The sequence below is a fragment of the Lepus europaeus genome, chromosome 11 (assembly GCF_033115175.1).
Source record: "Lepus europaeus isolate LE1 chromosome 11, mLepTim1.pri, whole genome shotgun sequence".
Taxonomy (NCBI): domain Eukaryota; kingdom Metazoa; phylum Chordata; class Mammalia; order Lagomorpha; family Leporidae; genus Lepus; species Lepus europaeus.
The window spans coordinates 45007776-45029021 of NC_084837.1; the positions used below are offsets into that span (position 1 = coordinate 45007776).

The following is a 21246-nucleotide window of genomic DNA, read 5'->3' on the forward strand; positions in this document are numbered from 1 at the left end:
TTCCATTCACATCAAGATTCATTTTCAATTCTATTTATATACAGAAGATCAATTTAGTATAAAGATTTCAACAGTTTGCACCCACATAGAAACACAAAGTGAAACATACTGTTTGAGTACTAGTTATAGCATTAAATCAAAATGTACAGTACATTAAGGACAGAGATCCCACATCAGGAGCAAGCGCACAGTGGCTCCTGTTGTTGACCCAACAAATTGACACTCTAGTTTATGGCGCCAGTAACCATCCTAGGCTTTCGTCATGAGTTGCCAAGGCTATGGAAGCCTTCCAAGTTCCCTGACTCTGATCATATTTAGACAAGGTCATAAAAGACAGGTTGAGGATAGTAACCAATGATCCTAAGAGTGGCCTTAACCAGGTCTGAACAATTATACAGCATTAAGTGGGGAAGAGGACCATCAGTACACACAGGTTGGGAGTAGAGCCATTGGTGGTAGAGTAGAGGTTATGATTACAAAGGAATGAGGCCCAAGTGGACTAGACAGGGTCTAGAACAAAGGACAGAGTCATTATTAGAGGAGCTAAGAAAGGTGCTGTCTAAGCTACAAGTAATTTTTCTGATTGAGAGGCAAATAGAACCTGATAGAAGGGGCTTGATAATAATCTGTTGGGCTTCAGGCCTTGTAAGTTAAGAGGCCCAGACCTATCTATCTCTTCACATGGGGTATATCCTAAGGGAGGTGTGAACCTCCTAGGGGAAGGCACTCTGTTGACTTTTATTACTTGGCTGGCCTGGGAGGAGAGCTGGCCAGGTAAAGGCAGGGGGCATCTCTAACAAGAAATTTACAGTTCTGCCTGCAATGTTGCTGACCCTACTTGGCTGTCCCCTCAACTGCAGTGGTCCCTTTGGAAGTTGGGCTGAGTGAAGGGCTTTTCAGCTTAGAGCCAATAAGATCTGTGGCTCTGACCTGGGCATCCTTCGACTCCAGGGCAGGTCCATTTCCAGTGATCCAACTCTTGGCAGAGCTGCCAGGGCTCTTCACAAGCTGACTTCTGCTGAAGCCCAGGCTTACCACATTGAAAGCCACTGCAGTGGACTGGCCTGTTGGGTCTCCTTGAGGGCAGATCACTGTACAGATCAGCCATTAATAGGCCTGCCACCCATTGCTTCTGATGCCTAGCTTTCTTTGCCTCCTGGTTTGTGTTCAAGCAGACCAGAGGATGCAAGTCAAGGGAGTGCCCGTGTCCCATCTCTAATCTTTGGTGGCCTGAACTACAAGTCTATAGTCACAGGCATGTTCTGTAGTAGTTTTTCTAAGGTAGACAATGCCCTTGAGGAAAATTATATTCTCACTTTAAAACTTTCTTTCCCTTTGGTCTGAAAGGGAGGTTTTTTTTTTCTACTTACTGTTTACTTCGCTGATGGCAATGTGAATCTAGCTATGAGATTATTAGTTAAGTTCTTATTTTGGCTATGCTATTACAGAAAAATGTTAGCCATCTCTTATAAGGTCTAAAGATTAAATTGTGCATCCTACAGATTCCTTCATAATAGAATTAGTTCCCTACCTTGAAGAGAATAGAGAAGTGAAAGAACAAGTTGGGCTTAGAATAGAGAAATGAGGGAGCAAGTCCTAGATCACTTGCTGACAATAGCAATATTACATGAATACTTAGCAAACCGTTTCAACCCTTAGATAAGAACTTAATAAAACATTTACCGGAAGGTCCAATGCCTTCTATAAATTTTAAGAATCATGTATTTGAAAACACGTCTTAAATGTTATATGTGCGTACATATTGTATGTCCACATGGGGAAATTTTATTAAGAGTTTTATTTTAAATGGCTTTTAGATAAGATTGTCCATAAATTTAAGCTGCTAAAATCAATCAAAGATACATTTTAATTTGTATGACCTGAATCTGTGTATCATATGTTTTAAACTTGTTGGTAGAAAGAAACTAAAAACATTTTATATGGTTGTGCTTAAGTTTACTGGTTAAACAAACTACACCATGTTAGATATTTAAAACATTTTTATTTTTAATAGCCACAAATGAGATACAAAAAAGATGTCTGTAGGTGAACAGATAAATAATTCTTCTAAATCCACTTAAAGAAGTATTAATAATAAAAAAGAAATTGATCTGAAATGCAGTGTGTATTAATGAACCTCAAGACCATCAAAATGAACAAAAGAAGCCAGCCAGAAAAGGGTTCATAGAAAGAATGTTGTGTATGATTAGATTTATAGGAAATGCTGTAGCAGACCAACTGTGGTGACAGGAAGGTTTGTGCCTAGTGTAAAGATTGTGGGTGGCATTGATATAATAAAACTTTTGGGGCTGATGAAAACGTTTCACAGCTTGATTGTGATTTTGGTTGCAGGGTATTGATGTTTGTCAAAACTCATAGAATTATACACTCATATTCATTTCATTCCATGTAAATTATACTTAAATGAAGCTGATTTTTAAAATAATACATGAACCTTCCATTATTTTTAAGGTGAGGAAAATGGTATTTTAGTTTCTTCTTTATTTTCCTTGTGTTCTACTAATATTATTGGAGACATTTCAAAGACAAGTGAACTAATTTTTTTGCCTTTTAATTAGTATAGTGGAAGCAATGACATCATTTCAGCTGTTCTGTTTATTTTAAGGAATTCAACTCTGCTAAGTGACATGCAGAAGTAGTTTTGAGCCTACTTGTCAGCACAAACTCTTAAGAAGAGAATGTTATGAATATATTCTGAATTCATATAGGATGGCTTACATGAACATAGACCCTTATGAATATAAGAAAAAAGGGAATTAATAACATTATTTATCTTTAAAAGATATCAATTTCAGGATGTTGTACCCAATAGTTGTCTCTAAGTCCATACATGTTGATGTAAGTGTCAGATCCATCACCAGTTCTGAGGCTAAGAAAGAAAATTTTCTCTTTCCCTGACATTGGACCTTTTCCTGCTACATTGCAAATATCAGTGTATAAAAGATAATCTCCAATTTTATGTGGAAATGTCATATACAAGAAAAGAAACATTTTCAGATGCCACATCAGCCTAGGTCATTTGTTTTCATGAGACTCCTCCCTGTGAGTGCAGATGGACCTTTTTCTCCCATTGCTTAGAAGATGGATTGACTGGCTGTACAAAGACTGATTGGAATGTAGTACAGGCAGGAAAGGAAGGGAGAGTAGGTTTGTCTCCTCTGTGGCTGTCTTGCATCAGAGGATGATCCAAGCAACACTTCTACCCATGGAGAAGACATTTGTTAGGCACCTCTTATTTTTGAAAATACCCAAACTGATCTCTCTTTTTTTGCATAAAAACTGTCACAGTTATGTCTAGTAGAATTATAGTAAACCGACTATTGGCTTATTATAGATAATTTGAAATACATATTTCTTCCAATCTATTATATTATTTCTTAACCAGCTTCTTTGAGTGTCATCCTATAGTCTCTTGTTTCCTTGCTCTTTAAATAGAAAAGCACTTGTCCTTATGATACCGCTGTTCTTCCCTCCTGGTTTGGAGTCTTCTTGGTTCCTTTCTTTTTCTTTCTTTCTTTTTTTTTTTTTTTTGACAGAGTGGACAGTGAGACAAAGAGACAGAGAGAAAGGTCTTCCTTTGCCATTAGTTCACCCTCCAATGGCTGCCACGACCGGCGCGCTGTGGCTGGCGCACCACACTGATCCGAAGCCAGGAGCCAGGTGCTTCTCCTGGTCTCCCATGGGGTGCAGGGCCCAAGCACTTGGGCCATCCTCCACTGCACTTCCTGGGCCATAGCAGAGAGCTGGCCTGGAAGAGGGGCAACCAGGACAGAATCCAGTGCCCCGACCGGGACTAGAACCCGGTGTGCCAGCGCCGCAGGCAGAGGATTAGCCTAGTGAGCCACGGCACCGACCTGGAGTCTTCTTGGTTTCAACTCTGTGATTCATTAAAAATTTTTTAATGTCTTTGATATTTTGAACATTTTAAATTAGCTTGTGTTGTGCCTTGACATTCACTTATTTTTTATTTTTACTTTTACTTAGGAGAATTTTGAATTTTAAACTGTTGTTGGTATTTGTATTTTCAGTTCCCTGAATGTGGTTTCTATGGAATGTATGATAAGATCCTGCTTTTTCGCCATGACCCTACCTCTGAAAACATTCTTCAGTTGGTGAAAACGGCTGGTGATATTCAAGAAGGCGATCTTATTGAAGTGGTCTTATCAGGTACTATACTTTTTTTATGTATAAACTAAATCATTTACATTTGAACAATTTTTGGGTATATTTTCACAGAACTATAGAAAGCAGTTGTTAAACTCAGCTGGCCCTGATAGGAAACTTGGGGGTTCTGCCTAGAACTTGGAAAGCTATTTTGGAAGAGAAGCAAAAGCTGTTTCCACATGCAGTCCTGTTCCAATGACATCTCTCAGCTGCATGCTTCCTTCAGAGCCCCAAAACACACATGCATTTCTTCATTCAGCACCCTGAGTCATTTGGACAGCGGTGAAAACAAACAAAAGCTCTCATAAACAGTGAAGCTGAGGCCATATCAGAGCTCCAGATGTCCAGATTTTTATTGTTTATTTGTGTTACAAATAGCCATTATTGACAAATTCAGATTGCATTGCTCCTTTTGCCCCATCTGGCCTTTATTGCTTGCTATCTCTTTGACTACAGGAAATCCATTACATTTAATGGTTCCACACTTCATTTCCTCAAGTTCTTCAACTTGTCCAATGTGTGGTTTGAGTGCAGTGATTATAATTCAGTTTGTCTCTGTTTTATTTACTTTGTACTCATTCAGTCCAATTCACTTTTTGTCTTTATTGACTGCCTTTATTCTAATTGTGTGAGGTCCTGCAATTGCCACATTTTTGTTGTGTAGATGGGTCCCATGAAACATCAGGGCTAGATAAAAGCAATCAGTTTCCTATTGTTTATAGGATTGACAGTTGCTAAATAAACAGAGAAAAACAGCAAAAGTCTTTCAAGCTTTTTTTAATCAAAATTTTGGAAAAAGTCCCCTGCTTTGGCTGGATTCTCCCTTTTCTTTCTCTTTGGTTCTTTCCACATTTCCACATTGCAACCTGGACTCTCAAAACCAATGACCAGACATGTTGTTTTCTCAGTTTCCTATTTCTCAACACTAGGGGATGCCTGAAATAAATTATTCAGGGAACTCATATGCTGGACCTAGTCTCACCATAATTCATATTAAACTCACAGACAAGCTGTTTTGCAAATAATATAATGTGTTTTGTATGTCTTTTTCCCCTGTGGCAATGTCCTGAAATATATGAGGATTTTAAAAATTGCATCTCTAAATTTAACTTATTTTTCTTTCCATTTTACTTGTTTCATTGAGTGTTTTTTTTGTCAGTAACAAACAGATTGCAGCCTGAGCCTGATGATGTTTGATAGAGGAGGACTGTCTATTTGTGTATAAGCCCAGCATCCATGAGAATGGCCTGCTCTTCTGCATTGTCCTGTTATATTCCACTAGAGTTGTTCTGGCTTCATGAAAACTGTATTTCTTCTCCCATCTTTACATGCCAAGAAACTCTTTGTGCTTGTATTGTTCCACTTCCATTTTCACCCACCCTTGATGTTCCTCCTGTCTTGTCTCCCTGGTCACAATTGCAGCCAAATTCTTTAAAGAGAAGCCCAATTTTTCATGTGCTCTCTCTCTCATGCCCTCTCTAGAGGGCCTCCCTTACTCTTACCTGCTATCCTGTTGATCTTTAAAAGAAACCATCTTTGTCAGCCTAATTCTACTTTTGAGCTCCATAACCCCACTCCCTCAGTGGCATTGAACCCATATTCAGTTGTGTGTATTCAGTTACAAACACACGTGTGGGTATTGAGTTGTGTTTAGCTCTTCTGCCTTTCCAGTAGACACCACTGCATCAGTGTCCTAGCTGCCCTTTCATTCTGATGCTTGCCTTGTGACTTGTTAAATAAATATTGAAAATCATTTTGAAAAATTCTCTCAACCTTCCATACCATAGCCTTATTTTACCCCTGCACCACTGCCCTCTTTTCATACCCATTTCAGGCCATGAGTCTGTTGCGATCAAATAACTGCTATTTCTTCCTTCTTCCTTGTCTTCTCTGCTTGCAGCCTGGCTCTACAGAAGGTAATGCTCTGTTCCGCCCAATCTAGGAGTCTTTGCCTCTTATTTTCTTCCACTGCATGTGTGGAGTTGAACTAAATGACCCTCCTCTCATTCTCCAATGCCATTCTTGATTATTTTCTGTAACACTCTCCCTCCAGTCCAAAGGTATCTATTTCACTTCTTTACATCACTTTCTTTATACTATTGCTTCAGGGTGATTTGTTTAATTAAAGATTCATTTCCATTTAACCATGGCAATAACCAATGTCAGATTCTTGATCTTACTCTCTATTTTAGGTACCTTGGTGTTGTTAACTTGCGTGTTGGTGATTCTTCAGATTTCTTGTTATTGAAATCTTTCTGTTGTCAGTCATGCATAGTCCCATACTTGACCATATCGAAAAGATAATATCCCAGCTCCAAGATCTTCACTTGGTGGCACTTCTCCTTTCTAACTATAGCCTTTCCATCTAAGCTCTTGCTTCCAAATGCACATACCACTTCCTGTCATTTTCATTCTCCCTCAGTCACTAACTCCCTACCACTTTTTTTAACTATATTTTTGCTTTTTCTTTCCTGTAGCACTTGGCCTATTATGTCCTCATCTTACACTCTTTTGATACAATCTCCATAGACTTATATCCTCTTTTACTGCAGCAAGCTCTGCTATATTTAACTAATCTGAATTCCTTTGCCAACTATTTTTGCCATCTCTGTTCTTGAGCCACATGTGACTGATAGACACCCAGTCCTCTGCCTACTTTGTTCAATGCAGATTAACTTGTGCTTCTCCTTACCATTGCAATATTGCCTCGTCCCCAGACCTATCCCTTTGTTGTTGGTGATATGAGATTCTCAACAAATGTTTATGATTTCATTGATTGGCTCTTTGGTTCTTAGGTTAGAAATTACCACAGGTGCAAAGTTTTATAACAAATGCCTATTCTTTAAAAATATTGGTAGTAGATAAATCCTCTAAAGTGAACCGAAGTTCAAGCCTTTTTATATGCATTCAGTTCACTCAACTCAGACAAGAAATTAGTTTCTACAAAGTGGACAGAATTGCACTGCATCATAATTTGAGGAAAGGAAAATGATAGCTACTAGGACACATCTGGCTTTAGGTGCAAGGGAGCTTGGATCACGTCCACATTTCTAACCCAGTCCTTGAAGAGGATGGTGTGCTGTGATTGGCCTAAGAAATACATGGCATTTCAGAGACTGGAAAATAGAATTAAAAGCTGAGTTCACGTTGGTGCAAAAATGTTTGAAATAAATGATAATTTTTTCATAATATGAAGTTTGCAGGAGTGTTTTGAAAACACTTCATATGCATGGGTTTAAAATTTTCCCACAGCAGGACAAACTTATTTTTAATTCCATTTTTGTGTGGACTTTGTGAAGTGGTCAACTATACTGTTTCCTGAAAATATCCTTAAGGGTCAGATGCAGTGAAACCGCAGTGGCAAGAGCAAGGGTGCAGGAACAAATCATTGGACATCCCCGCTAGTTTTGACTGGTTCCAAGACATACACAAACTGAAAATTGTCTTACTGAAGATTATAGTTTTACTGTTAAATTTTACTTATCTAAACTTTTTCTTTTTGCTAGTCACAAATTGAATTTTCCTCCGTAGTTCAACATAAATATAATCTCGTTCTTTTTAACTTTAATGTCCCACCAACAGGAATGTTTTCTGACATAGGACTGAAACAAAAATGAGAGAAAATCTGGACAAAGTCATAATTTTGAGCAAAGTTCAATGCTCAAATGTCACTTTTCTGTTGAGCTCTTTCATCATCTGTTGCTTGCTTTGAAAGTTAGAAACTAATCAGGCTGGTCTGGGCTAATTTGATTCTTTTCCTCCTGTCTTTCTTTTTGAATAATATGGTTTTTAGGGGCTAGTACGTTTGGACTCAGTAAGTCAGAGAGTGTTTTCTTACGAGTGAAAAGATTGGCTTATGGAAAAAAAATTAATGAAAGTTTTCTATCATCCATATCTCCACTGCTGGTAAACTTTCATTGTCTGTTAAGGAAGGGATTAACATTACTTACTGATGTTATGAGGAGGAAAACACTGCCAATGGAAATATCTCCTTCCCAAGCCAAGGTCAAGTTCAAGTGTCTGGTACTGAGCTGTAAAATAAAGTTCTTGGAATTTATCTGAAGTCTTATTCATGATGGATTTCTGTCAAATCTAATAATTCAGCCATAGCACAGCAAATGAATAACAGAACTGTATCTGCATGTCTCAGTGATTTTTTTTTTTATTTTTTGGCTCAATTACTGATAATTAAGTGTGTGTATGTGTGTGTGCACTTTGTAGGTGATTAAAAAGGAGAATGGACAGGAACTATAATAATTCCTCAAATAAAATCACAGTTTTATAATCTGAGAGTTAAATATTGAATATTTTCTTATTTCATTTCTGATAAAACTTTGTACTTTTCTTACATTTCTGTTACATTTTTACCATAAATTCCATGTTATAAACAGCAAAAAGCTGTTTCCATGAGTAGTTACTTGTTCCTCACCGTCAGGAGATGAGAGTCTTGTTAGAAAACTGCTGCTGGAGCCCTGGAGAGGACTGAGAGCCTGTTGTAGGGCAGGAACAGAAGAGTGGAAACTGAGGCAGGGAAGTCATGGCATATTTTAGCAGTAAAATTAAAGAGACATGATAACCAGTGGTTGACGAGCAGTTTGAGAAAGTGAAGCCTGTAAGTATGCTGCAGCCACCTGAGAATGATGAGATTTCCTTTTCCCCATTCCAAGTCTTGTCCTTTGTTCCATGTATTCAGTGTTCAATGTGTTTTCCAAATGGTTTGGAGATTTCCCTCAGGGATGGAATAACGGATTTCTTTGGCATGTAGTAACATTGATTTCCTTTGCGAAACTTCTAGGCATCACATTTTTTTGTTTGCTTTTTAATTAAACAGTGAACATAGACCAGGTGTGAGTACCACACAATACTAATAATGCATGAATTCTGGGTTTTTTTCTTGTTTGTAAGTACGGTAGTAAGCATGATGACTGAATATATTTTCCAGGGCTAGACCATCTGGGTTCACATCCTTTCTCTGTTCTTCACTACTTAGATCTGTGCCAAGACATTTAGTCATTCTGTGCCTCTGCTTCTTCATCTGTAACACAGGAACAATACTAGCATCTCCATGTAAAGTTCGTAGAAAAATTTAAATAAGTTAATTCTTGTAAAGTACTTCATGACTACCGTGCAATATGTTTTAGCTGTGTGATGATTGTATCTCCTCACAAATTCAGCAGGCATTCTGAATGATGTTCATAGGTAGCAAACTTGCTACAAAGGGAAACCCTGGTCTGATGACTTTGATGAATATTGTGCTAAACATTGTGAAAGAAATTCTTTAGTTGAACAGTCTTGAGAACTTAGGTATATACTCTTATGAAGTGGATCTCCAAGATCACTTTCCAAGTTCACTTTATCATGGAATTTTTTTTTTCTGACCATCTGGTGAGTCTTGGCTCAGTAGATCACCCTATACATACTCTCTTGGTTGTGCCTACATATCAACCAGTCTAAGGGCAATATCTTCTCTCTTTCACAAAGGGAAATATTTGAGCCACAGGAAAGTAGAGGGCTAGGAAGAATCTTTACTTTCATTATACCACAAGCTTTAGAGTAACTTATATAAGTATCCCCCTATTCAAGACATGGGAAGTATAGAAGTCAGATATTGGAAATGAATTTTAACTTGCCAACATACTGCATAGCACAGGAATAGTACCAGAGCTTGAATCTGAGCATTTGTTTAGTTACTGTTTATACCATTTCTACTGTTGTTTAGTCCTTTGAACATAAATGAGTAAACAAAAGTTCTCGAGGGTTTGTTCAGAGTACTCCTGCTATAAAGTAATGATTGCTAGAGGCTGGGATGGGTATGGGAAAGGGGATTTGAGGGGGATTATATAATGAGTGTCAAATCATAGTCAGACAGAAGGAGTGAGTTCCTAGTGTTACACAGCACAGTGGGGGAAAACTATAGATCACAATCACCTATTGTGTATTTATTGAGTAAACAGAAGAGAACTGCTCAAAGGCTGCAATCATAATGTAATGACAAAGAAAGGACAACATTAATTACCCTGATTTTATCACTACAGATTGATTGCATTTGTTGAAATAAAACTTCACACCAGAAATATGTACAATTATTATTAATCAAAAATACCTTTAAAATATACAAGAGTTGGAAATGCTAACTGATTTGATATGGTCCGATCTTCATACATTGAATTGAATATATGCCTTGATTTATAACACTGTATTCCATAAATATGTATAATTAAAATGATAATAATTAAAAAGCATTTCTACTACAGTAAGTTTATCTTTCATGGAACCATTGATGATTTTTTTTTTAAGATTTATTTAATTTATTTGAAAGAGTTACAGAGAGAGGTAGAGACAGAGAGAGAGGTCTTCCATCCACTGGTTCTCTCCCCAGATGGCCGCAATGGCCAGAGCTGCTCTGATCTGAAGCCAGGAGCCAGGAGCTTCTTCTGGGTCTCCCATGTGTGTGCAAGGGCCCAAGGATTTGGGCCATCTTCTACTGCTTTCCCAGGCCATAGCAGAGAGCTATATCGGAAGAGGAGCAGCCAGGACTAGAACTGGCACCCATATGGGTTGCTGGCGCTTCAGGCCAGGGTTTAACCCACTGTGCCACAGCGCTGGCCCTGATGATATTTCTAACAACCAAAACAGCAATGAACTTGAAGATCCGTTGCCATGATATTTATCACAAGACCAAAATTTTCCTCTTCCTCATAAAAATATTTATGATGTGGGAAAGCGTAGTTAGATAATTTTAAGTTAATGAGCTGAAAGCTGTACCTCCTTTGCCCTCTGTTGCTGTGTCCACCTACCTACCTGTCAATCAGGGGACCCCTCCCTGGAAAGTACTTCCTCTTACCAGGGACAAGGGGGTGGTACTACCTAAACATTCCATTTTCTAAGCTCATAGAAAAGCCAGGTAGAACAGCAGTGCTGTCTCCTCCTAGTGGACTCAGGCGAACAGAGCAAGGTATGCTAATTCCCCTTCCCTGGCCCAGTCTCCCTAAGTAAAGGCCTAATGTACCTGTGGATTTTTTTCAATTTGTAAATTAAGTTTATCATACTGCATGCCGTGTTCGTGCCTATACTTAGAATTCTTCTCTAAGTAAAAGGCAGGAGTCTGGAAAATTAATTTAGGCCAACCTAGCCTACAACATATATGCATCTGCTTACGTAAAGTATAATCTTTAAAAAAAAAAAAAAAAAAAACCCTGCAGGCTCTTATCACTACAGTAATAATTTAAAATATTAAATAACACTGACATTGTTTTATTTATTTATTTATTTTTTTACTTGAAAGAGTTACACAGAGAGAGAAGGAGAGGCAGAAAGAGAGAGAGAGAGAGAGAGAGAGAGAGAGAGGTCTTCCATCCGTTGGTTCACTCCCCAATTAGCCACAATGGCTGGAGCTGTGCCGATCCAAAGCCAGGAACCAGGAGCTTCTTGTGGGTCTCCCACATGGGTTCAGGGACCCAAAGACTTGGGCCATCTTCTGCTGCTATTCCAGGCCATAACAGAGAGCTGGATTGGAAGTGGAACAGCTGGGACCCAAACCGGAACTCAAACTGGTGGCCATACGGAATGCTGGCCCTGCAGGCGGCAGCTTTACCGGCTACGCCACAGCACGGGACCCACCACTGACATTATTTATCTAGTGTGTTATCCTAATTTAACATCTCCAATGATCAAATTTGAAATAGCAAGGATGGGCATTTGGAAACTTAGTAAAGACAGCGTTTGAAATGCCTGCATCTCATTTGGAGTGCCGGGTTTGAGTCCTGGCTCCTCAGCATCTTTCCTGGCTTCCTGCTAAAATGCACTGAGGGAGGCAGAGATGATGACTCTGGTACTTGGATTTCTTACACCCATCTAAGAGACGTGGATTGAGTTCTGGGATCCTGGCTGGTTTTGGGCCCAGCCCTGGCTGTTTTGGGCATTTGGGGAGTGAAGCAGTAGATTCAAGATGTCTCTCTTTCTGCCTTTAAAATAAAATAAATAAAAAATTAATTAAAAATTGAAATAATGTCTTGGGTTCACTATATTTAAGAGATTGTACTGCTTATTTATTCTTGTAGTAAGATTCAGTGCCTCAAGTATAAGCCAGCAAAAGTATATGTGGTAACAATATTCCTCCAAAGTCTTCCTTTCCTTTATGGAAAGTATAGGTTATTGATTTATATGGCATTATATCAGTTATATTCATTTATCCTAGATACAGCATACAGTGCATATGTATTCTACACACACACACACACACACACGCACACACACTTCAATCCCTACTATTGACTCTCTTTGGCCTAAACTGTTAGGAGAATTCATATTATTATCATCTGACTAACCCTCTTTTCTTCCTGGACTTTTACTGTCTCCTACTTGTTTTCCAAAATAGATTGAGAGATTATTTATTTCTAGAAAAATAGCCCTGCTTTTAAAACTTCACAGTTTCTTTCACAAAATTTATCATGTAAAATGAGAACTAATTCATAGAATACCTATTGAATTGCTTTCCATTGTAATTCCTATGATTTCTACAGTTTGCTTAGCACCAAGGTACACCAAATACCTGCATTTGCTGTTGGGCCCAATGCACTCTTCCTTGAATCAGTTTTCCCAACCATAGATCTTTGCTTCCTAAATATTCTTGCTTTCATTTTAAAATATATTTGTGACAATGCATCCCCAATACTAACCTCACTTCACTTCATCAATTTCTTTATTGTATCATCTGCACTAGGGCCTCTATATTTCCTATCTACATTAGCACCCCCAGGTGGTGGCCCTGCAGCTAGCTTCAGAGGCTGGCTTTTTATTTCAGAGTCTGGAAGGAATGATGACTGATACCTGAGGTTCTGACTGGTCTTTCCTGCTGCTCCCCCCGCCTTCTGCCCCCTGCATTGGAGCTCTGTGGCTTTATCCGTTTACCACAACAGCTGTCTCTGCCTAAGGGTCAGCTGGCAAGACCTCTAGGAAAACCTGAGTCATGTGCTGCAGAACTAGAGACTGAACCTCCGCAGATCTCTGTCAGTGCGCATACCGTGGTTTTCAGGGAAGGATAAATCCCACCCCTCTGTTCACACAGAATTCGCCTAAGGGCTACTTCTTCACCATCTGGCACGTGGAGACCCAGCCAGCAATCATAGTTTCTTCTTCCCCTCTCTTTTCATCTATTACTGAGCTAATTGAGGACAGTAGTATGACTGTCGTCTAGATAAACAGGGGCAGAACAAAGGGCACTGGAAACCACACACAGGGGAGTTTTTCTCTGTGGAACCAAAATTCCTTAAATTTGCTTCTTAGGGTAGAGGCTTAACAATCTCAGGATGATAAATCTTGCTGTGTTAGGGCCTAAAGCAGGAAGCCAGAAAATTTTGCACATTTAGTACCTTTCTAGAAAATTTAAAACATTATTTTGTTCTTTTTTCCTTTTGACATGAATTGGTTTACAAATCATCTGTAAAAAAGGCCTTATTGATCTACATTATTTACCATATTTGTCTTTTAATTATTTTGCATTTATTTACAAAAAATCACAATCCTCATTAAAAATGAAAGTTTGATACATTGGAGATAACTAAAAGAGATTTATTATGAATCTGATTGTCAGATGAAAATGTTTTAGGCAATACTAGTATCTTGTAAATAGGTACGCTTGGCTCAGTTTTATAGAAAGGTGAAAGATCTTTTTCAGGTAAGAAAACTAAAGTTTTGTGATGAGTTGGAGAACACAAAAATTCTTGTCATCTGGGCTCAAATTAGAGAATAAAAAATGTTTGAGTTGAGTTTTCATTTTGTTCATCTGTTGTAAAACTGTGACATCCTAGTGATGAGAATCAGGTGAGAGAAATACAGCCCAGCATTCCACTAGATCACCCTGTTCAGTATTGTAGTCATTAGTTACATTTGGCTATTTGCTTTTAAAGTGATCAGAAGTAAAAAAAGAAAGAAAGAAAGAATAAACCTAAATCCTTAGTTGTTCTAGCTACGTTTCAATTGTACATTAAACACATGTGGCTAATAGCTGCCATTTTAACTATCTGAAAAAGAATTTCATTTGACAGCAGCTAGATAAATGAAATTTTACCCAGAAAGGTATAAGCTGGGATCTCATTGTTTTCATACACATGCACCCTGCAGAAGTGGTTTTACAGAAGTGATCTTTCATATGATGTGTCTAGGGAGGCTATGAATAACACATCAGTAAATTTCAGTAGCATGTTTATGGCAAAAATGTTATGGGAGATTTCCACTGTATCACCCTTTGATCTCTTTATAGGATAACTTCCTCAGGTTTTAGTACACAAGACAGTTCTACTTAAAAATGAGTCATGTTACTCTTATGGCATCTAATTTTTGTTCTTGCTTTGGCCTGAAACTCTCAAATGTGAATTTGTGGGCCACTTTTAATAATGGTACAAGTTAATAGTGCACCTCTTTTCCTATAAGAATTATTTGTATTTGGCACAATATTCAGTTTCTCCAGGATACCTTAATTCCTTTATCTGTTTCCTGTGTGCTGCATAGCATACTGTAGTGAGAAACACAGTCTGGAAGAAACCAGCCTGAGTTCACTTCCCAGCTGCCTTGTTTACAATTTATATGGCACTGGGAAAGTTATTTAGTGTTTGGGGGCCAAAGTGTCCTCATCTCCAAACTGAGAGGTAACCATGATAATAATGTAAAGTGTCTAACAACCTACATAATCCATGAAGAGCTTATAAAATCACCTTAAAGAGAAAAGGAGCAGGGAATGTAGCTAGGAGAAAGGGAAGGAAATAGAATAGTGCAGCATTACGGTATGGTGTGTAGATTATTTGGTCAGCTTATGAATAGCTTTGCTTCTTTATTTCAGCTTACATTTTTAAATGTATGTGATCTAAGGTATAGTATCTCACAAAATATAATGAAATGTCTGTGATTGACACTGGATGCTAAGATAGAAAAACAACATGTAGTTAGGCATATAAATTCTTGAATATTCATTTAAAAAGAGACATATCAAATGATGCCAGTGTGAGTGAGGAAGGGAACATTTGCACAATGTTGCTGGTAATGTGAATTTGTATAACTTTTATGGAAACTAGTATGGAGTGTCCTTAGAAAATTAGAAATACAGGGTCAGCATTATGTTATAACTAGTAAAGCTGCAGCCTGTAACACCAACACCCCATATAGGCACCAGACCCCCTTGCTGCTGACCCACCTGTCCTGATTTGAATTTTATACAATATATATGTGTATCAAAACATCGTATGGTATTATAAATATGTATGGTTTTCAAGTTAAATTAAAAATAAGGTCACTTAAAAAGTCATATTAGCTCCCTGCTAATGCACCTGGGAAAGCAACAGATAATGGCATAAGTCTTAGGGCCCCTGCACCCACATACCCAGAAAAAGCTCTGGGCTCCTATGTTTGGCCTGGCCCAACTCCAGCCATTGCAGCCACTTAGGAAGCGAACCAGCAGATGGAAGATCTCTCAACACCCTGTTTCTCCCTCCCTGTGTGACTCTGCCTTTAAAAGAAATAAATCTGTGAAAAAAAAGAGAAAACTGTAAATTAAACTACCATATGACGAAGCAGTCCTACTATTATATAAATATCCATAGAAAGTATCAGTCTGTGGAGGAGGCATCTACTGTCTCATGTTTATATCTATACTGTTTATAATAGCCACAAAATGGCAACTCTCTAAGTGTGCATCAAATGGTGAATAAATAAATGAATTGTGATTAAATAATGATAAATTGTGATAAATAAGTAAATGGTGATAAAGAAAATATTGTACACAAATATCTGTCAGTAGTTCAAAAAGTGAAATTAAAAGAAAAGTTTATTATAGTGCAAAAATATTTTCAAAGACGTACAGGTTTTTTTTTTTCCATAACATGTGTTTTCCATGAACTTTGAAGTCCCTTTGTAAACATAGTAGACTACTATTTAGCCATCAAAAAGGATGGAATGTTTTTCATTTGCAACAGCATAGATGGAACTGGAGGTCATCATGTTAAGTAGAGGTCATTATGTTAACTGAAGTAAGCCAGGAACAGAAAGATAAGGGCCACATTTTTTCACTCATGTGGAATCTAAAAAACATGATCTCATAGAAGTTGACAGTAGAATGATTGTTACCAGTGGCTAGGGAGTTGGCAGGTGGGAAGATGGAGAAAGTAGTTTGATTACAGGTACTAAATCTTAGATAGGAGACATAAGTTCTAGTGTTCTATTGCAGAGTAGAGTGATTATAGATTAATTTCTGTATGTGTATTTCAAAAAAGAAAATTATTTTAAATGCTTTTACTATGAAGAAATGATAAATGATTAAGGAAATAGATACACTTGTCCTGATTTGAATTTTACACAATATATATGTGTATCAAAACATCATATGGTATTTTAAATATGTATGGTTTTCAAGTTAAATTAAAAATAAGGTCACGGCCGGCGCCGTGGCTCACTAGGCTATTCCTCTGCCTTGCGGCGCCAGCACACTGGGTTCTAGTCCCGGTAGGGGCACCGATCCTGTCCCGGTTGCCCCTCTTCCAGGCCAGCTCTCTGCTGTGGCCAGGGAGTGCAGTGGAGGATGGCCCAAGTGCTTGGGTCCTGCACCCCATGGGAGACCAGGAGAAGCCCCTGGCTCCTGCCATCAGATCAGCGCGGTGCGCCGGCTGCAACGCGCCAGCCGCGGCGGCCATTGGAGGGTGAACCAACAGCAAAAGGAAGACCTTTCTCTCTGTCTCTCTCACTGTCCACTCTGCCTGTCAAAAAAATAAATAAATAAAAAATAAGGTCACTTAAAAGTCATATAAACTTTTTTATGCTTCATAAACTGCTTTGAATCAAAGGAAAACCTACTTGTGAAGGCTAAATATTTCTTTTGTAAATTCCCTGATTCTTATTATGAGAACAATCATCTATTTGGGTTTTGGGGTAATTTAACATGGTAACATTCTGAATGCAGTTTTTAGAATGTATTAATCAAGATTGATGAGAGAAGTTTAGTATTGACCAAGATTACTGGATGATCTTATATAGACAGATTCTCTTTTTCACAGTGATATCATATTAGATGCATTTTTTAACTTCATCCTATGCAATAACAATCCTCTGATTAATATGGAAAAATCATAATACAAGCTTTGTTTCTACATTCAGTTCTCAATCTTTATCCACACACAGGCACACACACATGCACATGTGCTTATAAAGGAGCCTAGAGAAGGAAAGGAACCTATGGCAATGTCTTTGAAGGCTACCTGCATTACCAAAGGTCAGTTGGAGAAAGGCTACATGAAGATTACATGGGCATACATTATTTTTATTTGAGGTAGAAGCTCAGGCTTTTACTTGAAAAGCTGCCAGATATCCCTTTTTGATGTTCCATGATTGGTGGCGCATAGCACTTCAGTTCAGTAGCTCAGCCGTGCCACCATCTGCCCCACACTATCATTCTGCTGGTTGGCATGTTGCTTATTTGCTTTTAACATGCAACTCATATAAAAATCTCTCATAATCTTCCAAAATTAGAAATGCAGCTGTTTTAAGTCTTAAACAGCAATGGCACTATTCATTTTGCCAGTATGAAGGGATAAAATAGAAAGATGTACTTGAAAAGAGCAAGACAACATCAGAATGTATTTGTACCTCCACTTTTTAAAGTATATTCAAGACATGTATAGTCTGTTATCAATGCTGACTTCAGGCTTAAGGTAAAGTCAACACATAAATATACCAAATGTATGCTAGAGATATTTTAATACAAAAATTAGGTTTTAAGTCAGCTCTGATTCTTTCCATATCACTAAACGATTTCAACCTTGCAGTTTCTAGATCATTTCTAGATAACCCAGTTTTTGTTTCCTGCAGTTTTTGAAGTTTGTATCATTATAACTTGTTGTTCATGAGAATACTTATGTAGAGCTGTGTGGAGAATTCTCAATGAGACCAAGCAATTGGTCCCCTGCTATAAAAAAAAATTTAAAAAGATAAGTAGAATAATGATCACCCTCTACACAAATAGTAATTCTGTGATGCTGAAAAGCAAAAACTACACATTAAAAACTACTATTCCTTGTTTCACTGTGTGATTCACATTCTGATTAATTAGGAATGATTGAATGATAGACGTTAGGAAAGAGTAAAGATCTGGTATGGAGCATTGTGTCCCAAGCACAACCTTTTTCCTTTCTTTTACTTTTAAGGATTTATTTATTTCAAAGACAGTGTTACATAGAGAAAGGAAAAAACAGATCCTCCATCCACTAGTTCATTCCCCAGGGCTGGACTAGGTCAAAGCCAGGAGCTACTTCCAGGTCTCCCACATGGTTACAGGGGCCCAAGCACTTGGGCCATCTGCTACTGCTTTCCCAGGAGCATTAGCAGGGTGCTAGATCAGAATTGGAATAGCCAAAACAGGAAGCATTGCCCATAGTGGGAACAGCATTAGTGGTGATGGCTTTACCCGCTACACTGGAACTGCAATGCCAGCCCACAGGACACTTTTTTTTATTTGACAGATAGATTTGTAGACAGAGAGAGACAGAGAGAAAGGTCTTCCTTCCGTTGGTTTACTCCCCAAATGGCCGCCATAGCTGGTGCTGCGCCAATTCGAAGCCAGGAGACAGGTACTTCTTCCTGGTCTCCCATGCGGGTGCAGGGGCCCAAGCACTTGGGCCATCCTCCACTGTGCCCTCCTGGGCCACAGCAGAGAGATGGACTGGAAGAAGAGCAACCGGGACTAGAACCCGGCATCCATATGGGATGCCGGTGCCGCAGGCAGAGGATTAACCAAGTGAGCCATGGTGCCGGCCCCTACACATGGTTTTCTTACACCTGGGTCTAAGTTCAGTTCACTCAGTTATATGCCAATGCGGAAATGTGGATCCCAAATAAAATCTTTCTCCCTGTAAATTTTATATGCTTAAAAATATGTATAGTTGTGAGAACTGGCCTGTGAAATATTGTTTTATTTCTGTAAGAGCATAAAACTTAATTATTTGGCAGAACAAATTTCCACAAATAGATTTAGTTAATTTGTATTTTCCTTATATCTCCATCAACACTAACACTAATAAATAACAAGGACTTTAAGCTATTTGTAAAAGAACTCTGTAACAATTCATTTAACACCAGATATGTAATAGTAGCGTTGAAAATAGGCATCCTTGTTCATGATTGCAATGCTTTTTGTAAAATTAAAATTTCAAAATTGGAATTAATCTTGGAAGAAAATATAACTTTATGTTTTTCAAATGTAATATATTTCAGAAAATCCAAAGTTGAAATTTTATAAATTTAATTGGTGAATTTCACGTACAGTAGTTTCTAACCACAAATGAAGGAAAAACATCCATCATCTCACTGTCTTATTTTCTTCTTTCATTGCCTTGTATCCTACTGAATCTAGTTTTATAGTTACTGTATTAATTACTTAATATTGCAGTGTAGCTGTTAAGTCTATGTGATCTTAGGTTTATGAAGTTAAAATATACTCTATTCTTTTAGAATAATTGAAAAGTTATAGCTTTTCTTACTCTTTAGAAAACATTAGGCTTTATGACATGTTATTACAACAATAATTTTGAAAATTTAATGAAAAATATTGCATTCTGTAGCATTATTATACAACCTTTTGCACCTAGAACAAATATGTAATGTTTGTATATTGAGCCAAATAGATTCATCTTGTTATCCTTCAACATCAACAACAATCTCAGGATTATCTCCTTTGTAAATCTCTACTCTTGCTAGTTTTATGCTTTTGAAAACATTTAGTGCTGAGCAGAAGTCTTGGCTTGCTGTCTCTAGTGACTAAAATCTATTTTTGGTCTCCAGAGTACTTAACATGCAGCATGAGGGAGGGAAGCGCAAAGCATCTTTCTAGTTTCAAAATCAGACCATCTTTCATTGATGATGTGACCTTAGCAACTGTGTCAGTAGTTAAAACTACATTTTTAAAAAATCAAAGATTTCCTTGTAGAATAGTTTTAGATGTTCAGAAAAGTTGCAAAACGTGCAAAGAGCTTGACGCTCCTAGATTTAGTATCCCCCACTGGTATTGTGTTGCATTGGCAATGTCAAACCTAAGAAATCAGCATTGGTATACGATTTGAACTTAGAGTTTTTACCATTAATGTACTGTTCCAGGACCCAGTGTGTAGTACCGCATTATCTTTAGTTATCATATCTCCATAGTTTCTGGTATGTAATGCTTTCTCAGACTTTTCTTGGCTTTTCACGACCTTGACTGTCTGGAGGAATACAGGCTTGGTAGTCTGTAGAATGTCCCCAGTCTGGGTTTATCTGATGTTTTTTCATGATTATAAAGGAATTATGGCTTTGGGGGAAGAGTGTCATAAATGTCAAGTGCCTTTCTCACCATGTCACACAGCACGTCAGTGATCCACTATTACCCCACTACAGCACTCATGCAGTTTAACTTTGTCACTCGGCTAAAGTCACAAGGACTTTTCTCTGTAAAGTTTTTTCTTTCCCTACTCTGTCACTAAGTCTACCCATGCTCAACATGGAGAGGATAGGCCCAAACCTGTGGACAGGGGGTATCAGCATGTGGTAAATGGAATTCTTTTGTAAGAATTTCTATTTTTCCATTTTCTATTTTTTCTATTTATTTATTTAAGCCCTAATTCTCTCTCTCTCTCTCTCTCTCTCTCTCTCTCTCACACACACACACACACACAAACATACACGCACAGGGAGAAAGAGTTTAAAGAAGGTAAGGAAATTTGTGTATAAATAAGGAGTTGAGCCCCAGAATCACAGAAAGTGCCTGAAAGGAAGGATATCGAAGTGAAAAATGATAGCAGTTTTGTTGTTGCTGTATCTGGGAAGAAACTGATGGGAGAGGTGGGTAATGCTGATCTTTGAACTTCTGATTGTGCACCATAAATTATCTATTTAGCTACTATTTGTTTTTTCTACCCACTAAAATATAAGTTCCTGAAAGGAAAGTGAATTTTGTCTTTCTTCTTTATTTCTTAGCCCTCCTGCCTGCAGTAGAACCTGACTCCTAGTAGCCACAATAAATAGAAAATACTGAATGAATATAATGAAATA

At 38.0% G+C, this 21246-nt stretch overlaps 1 protein-coding gene across 1 annotated transcript in view; it reads left to right on the plus strand.

Annotated features, from left to right (window-relative positions):
• The window catches only part of PRKD1 (protein kinase D1), a 350954-nt gene that overhangs the window by 202222 nt on the left and 127486 nt on the right, over nt 1–21246 (plus strand). The window contains 1 exon segment of the mRNA XM_062205334.1: nt 4050–4188. Coding sequence (XP_062061318.1) covers nt 4050–4188 — 139 coding nt within the window.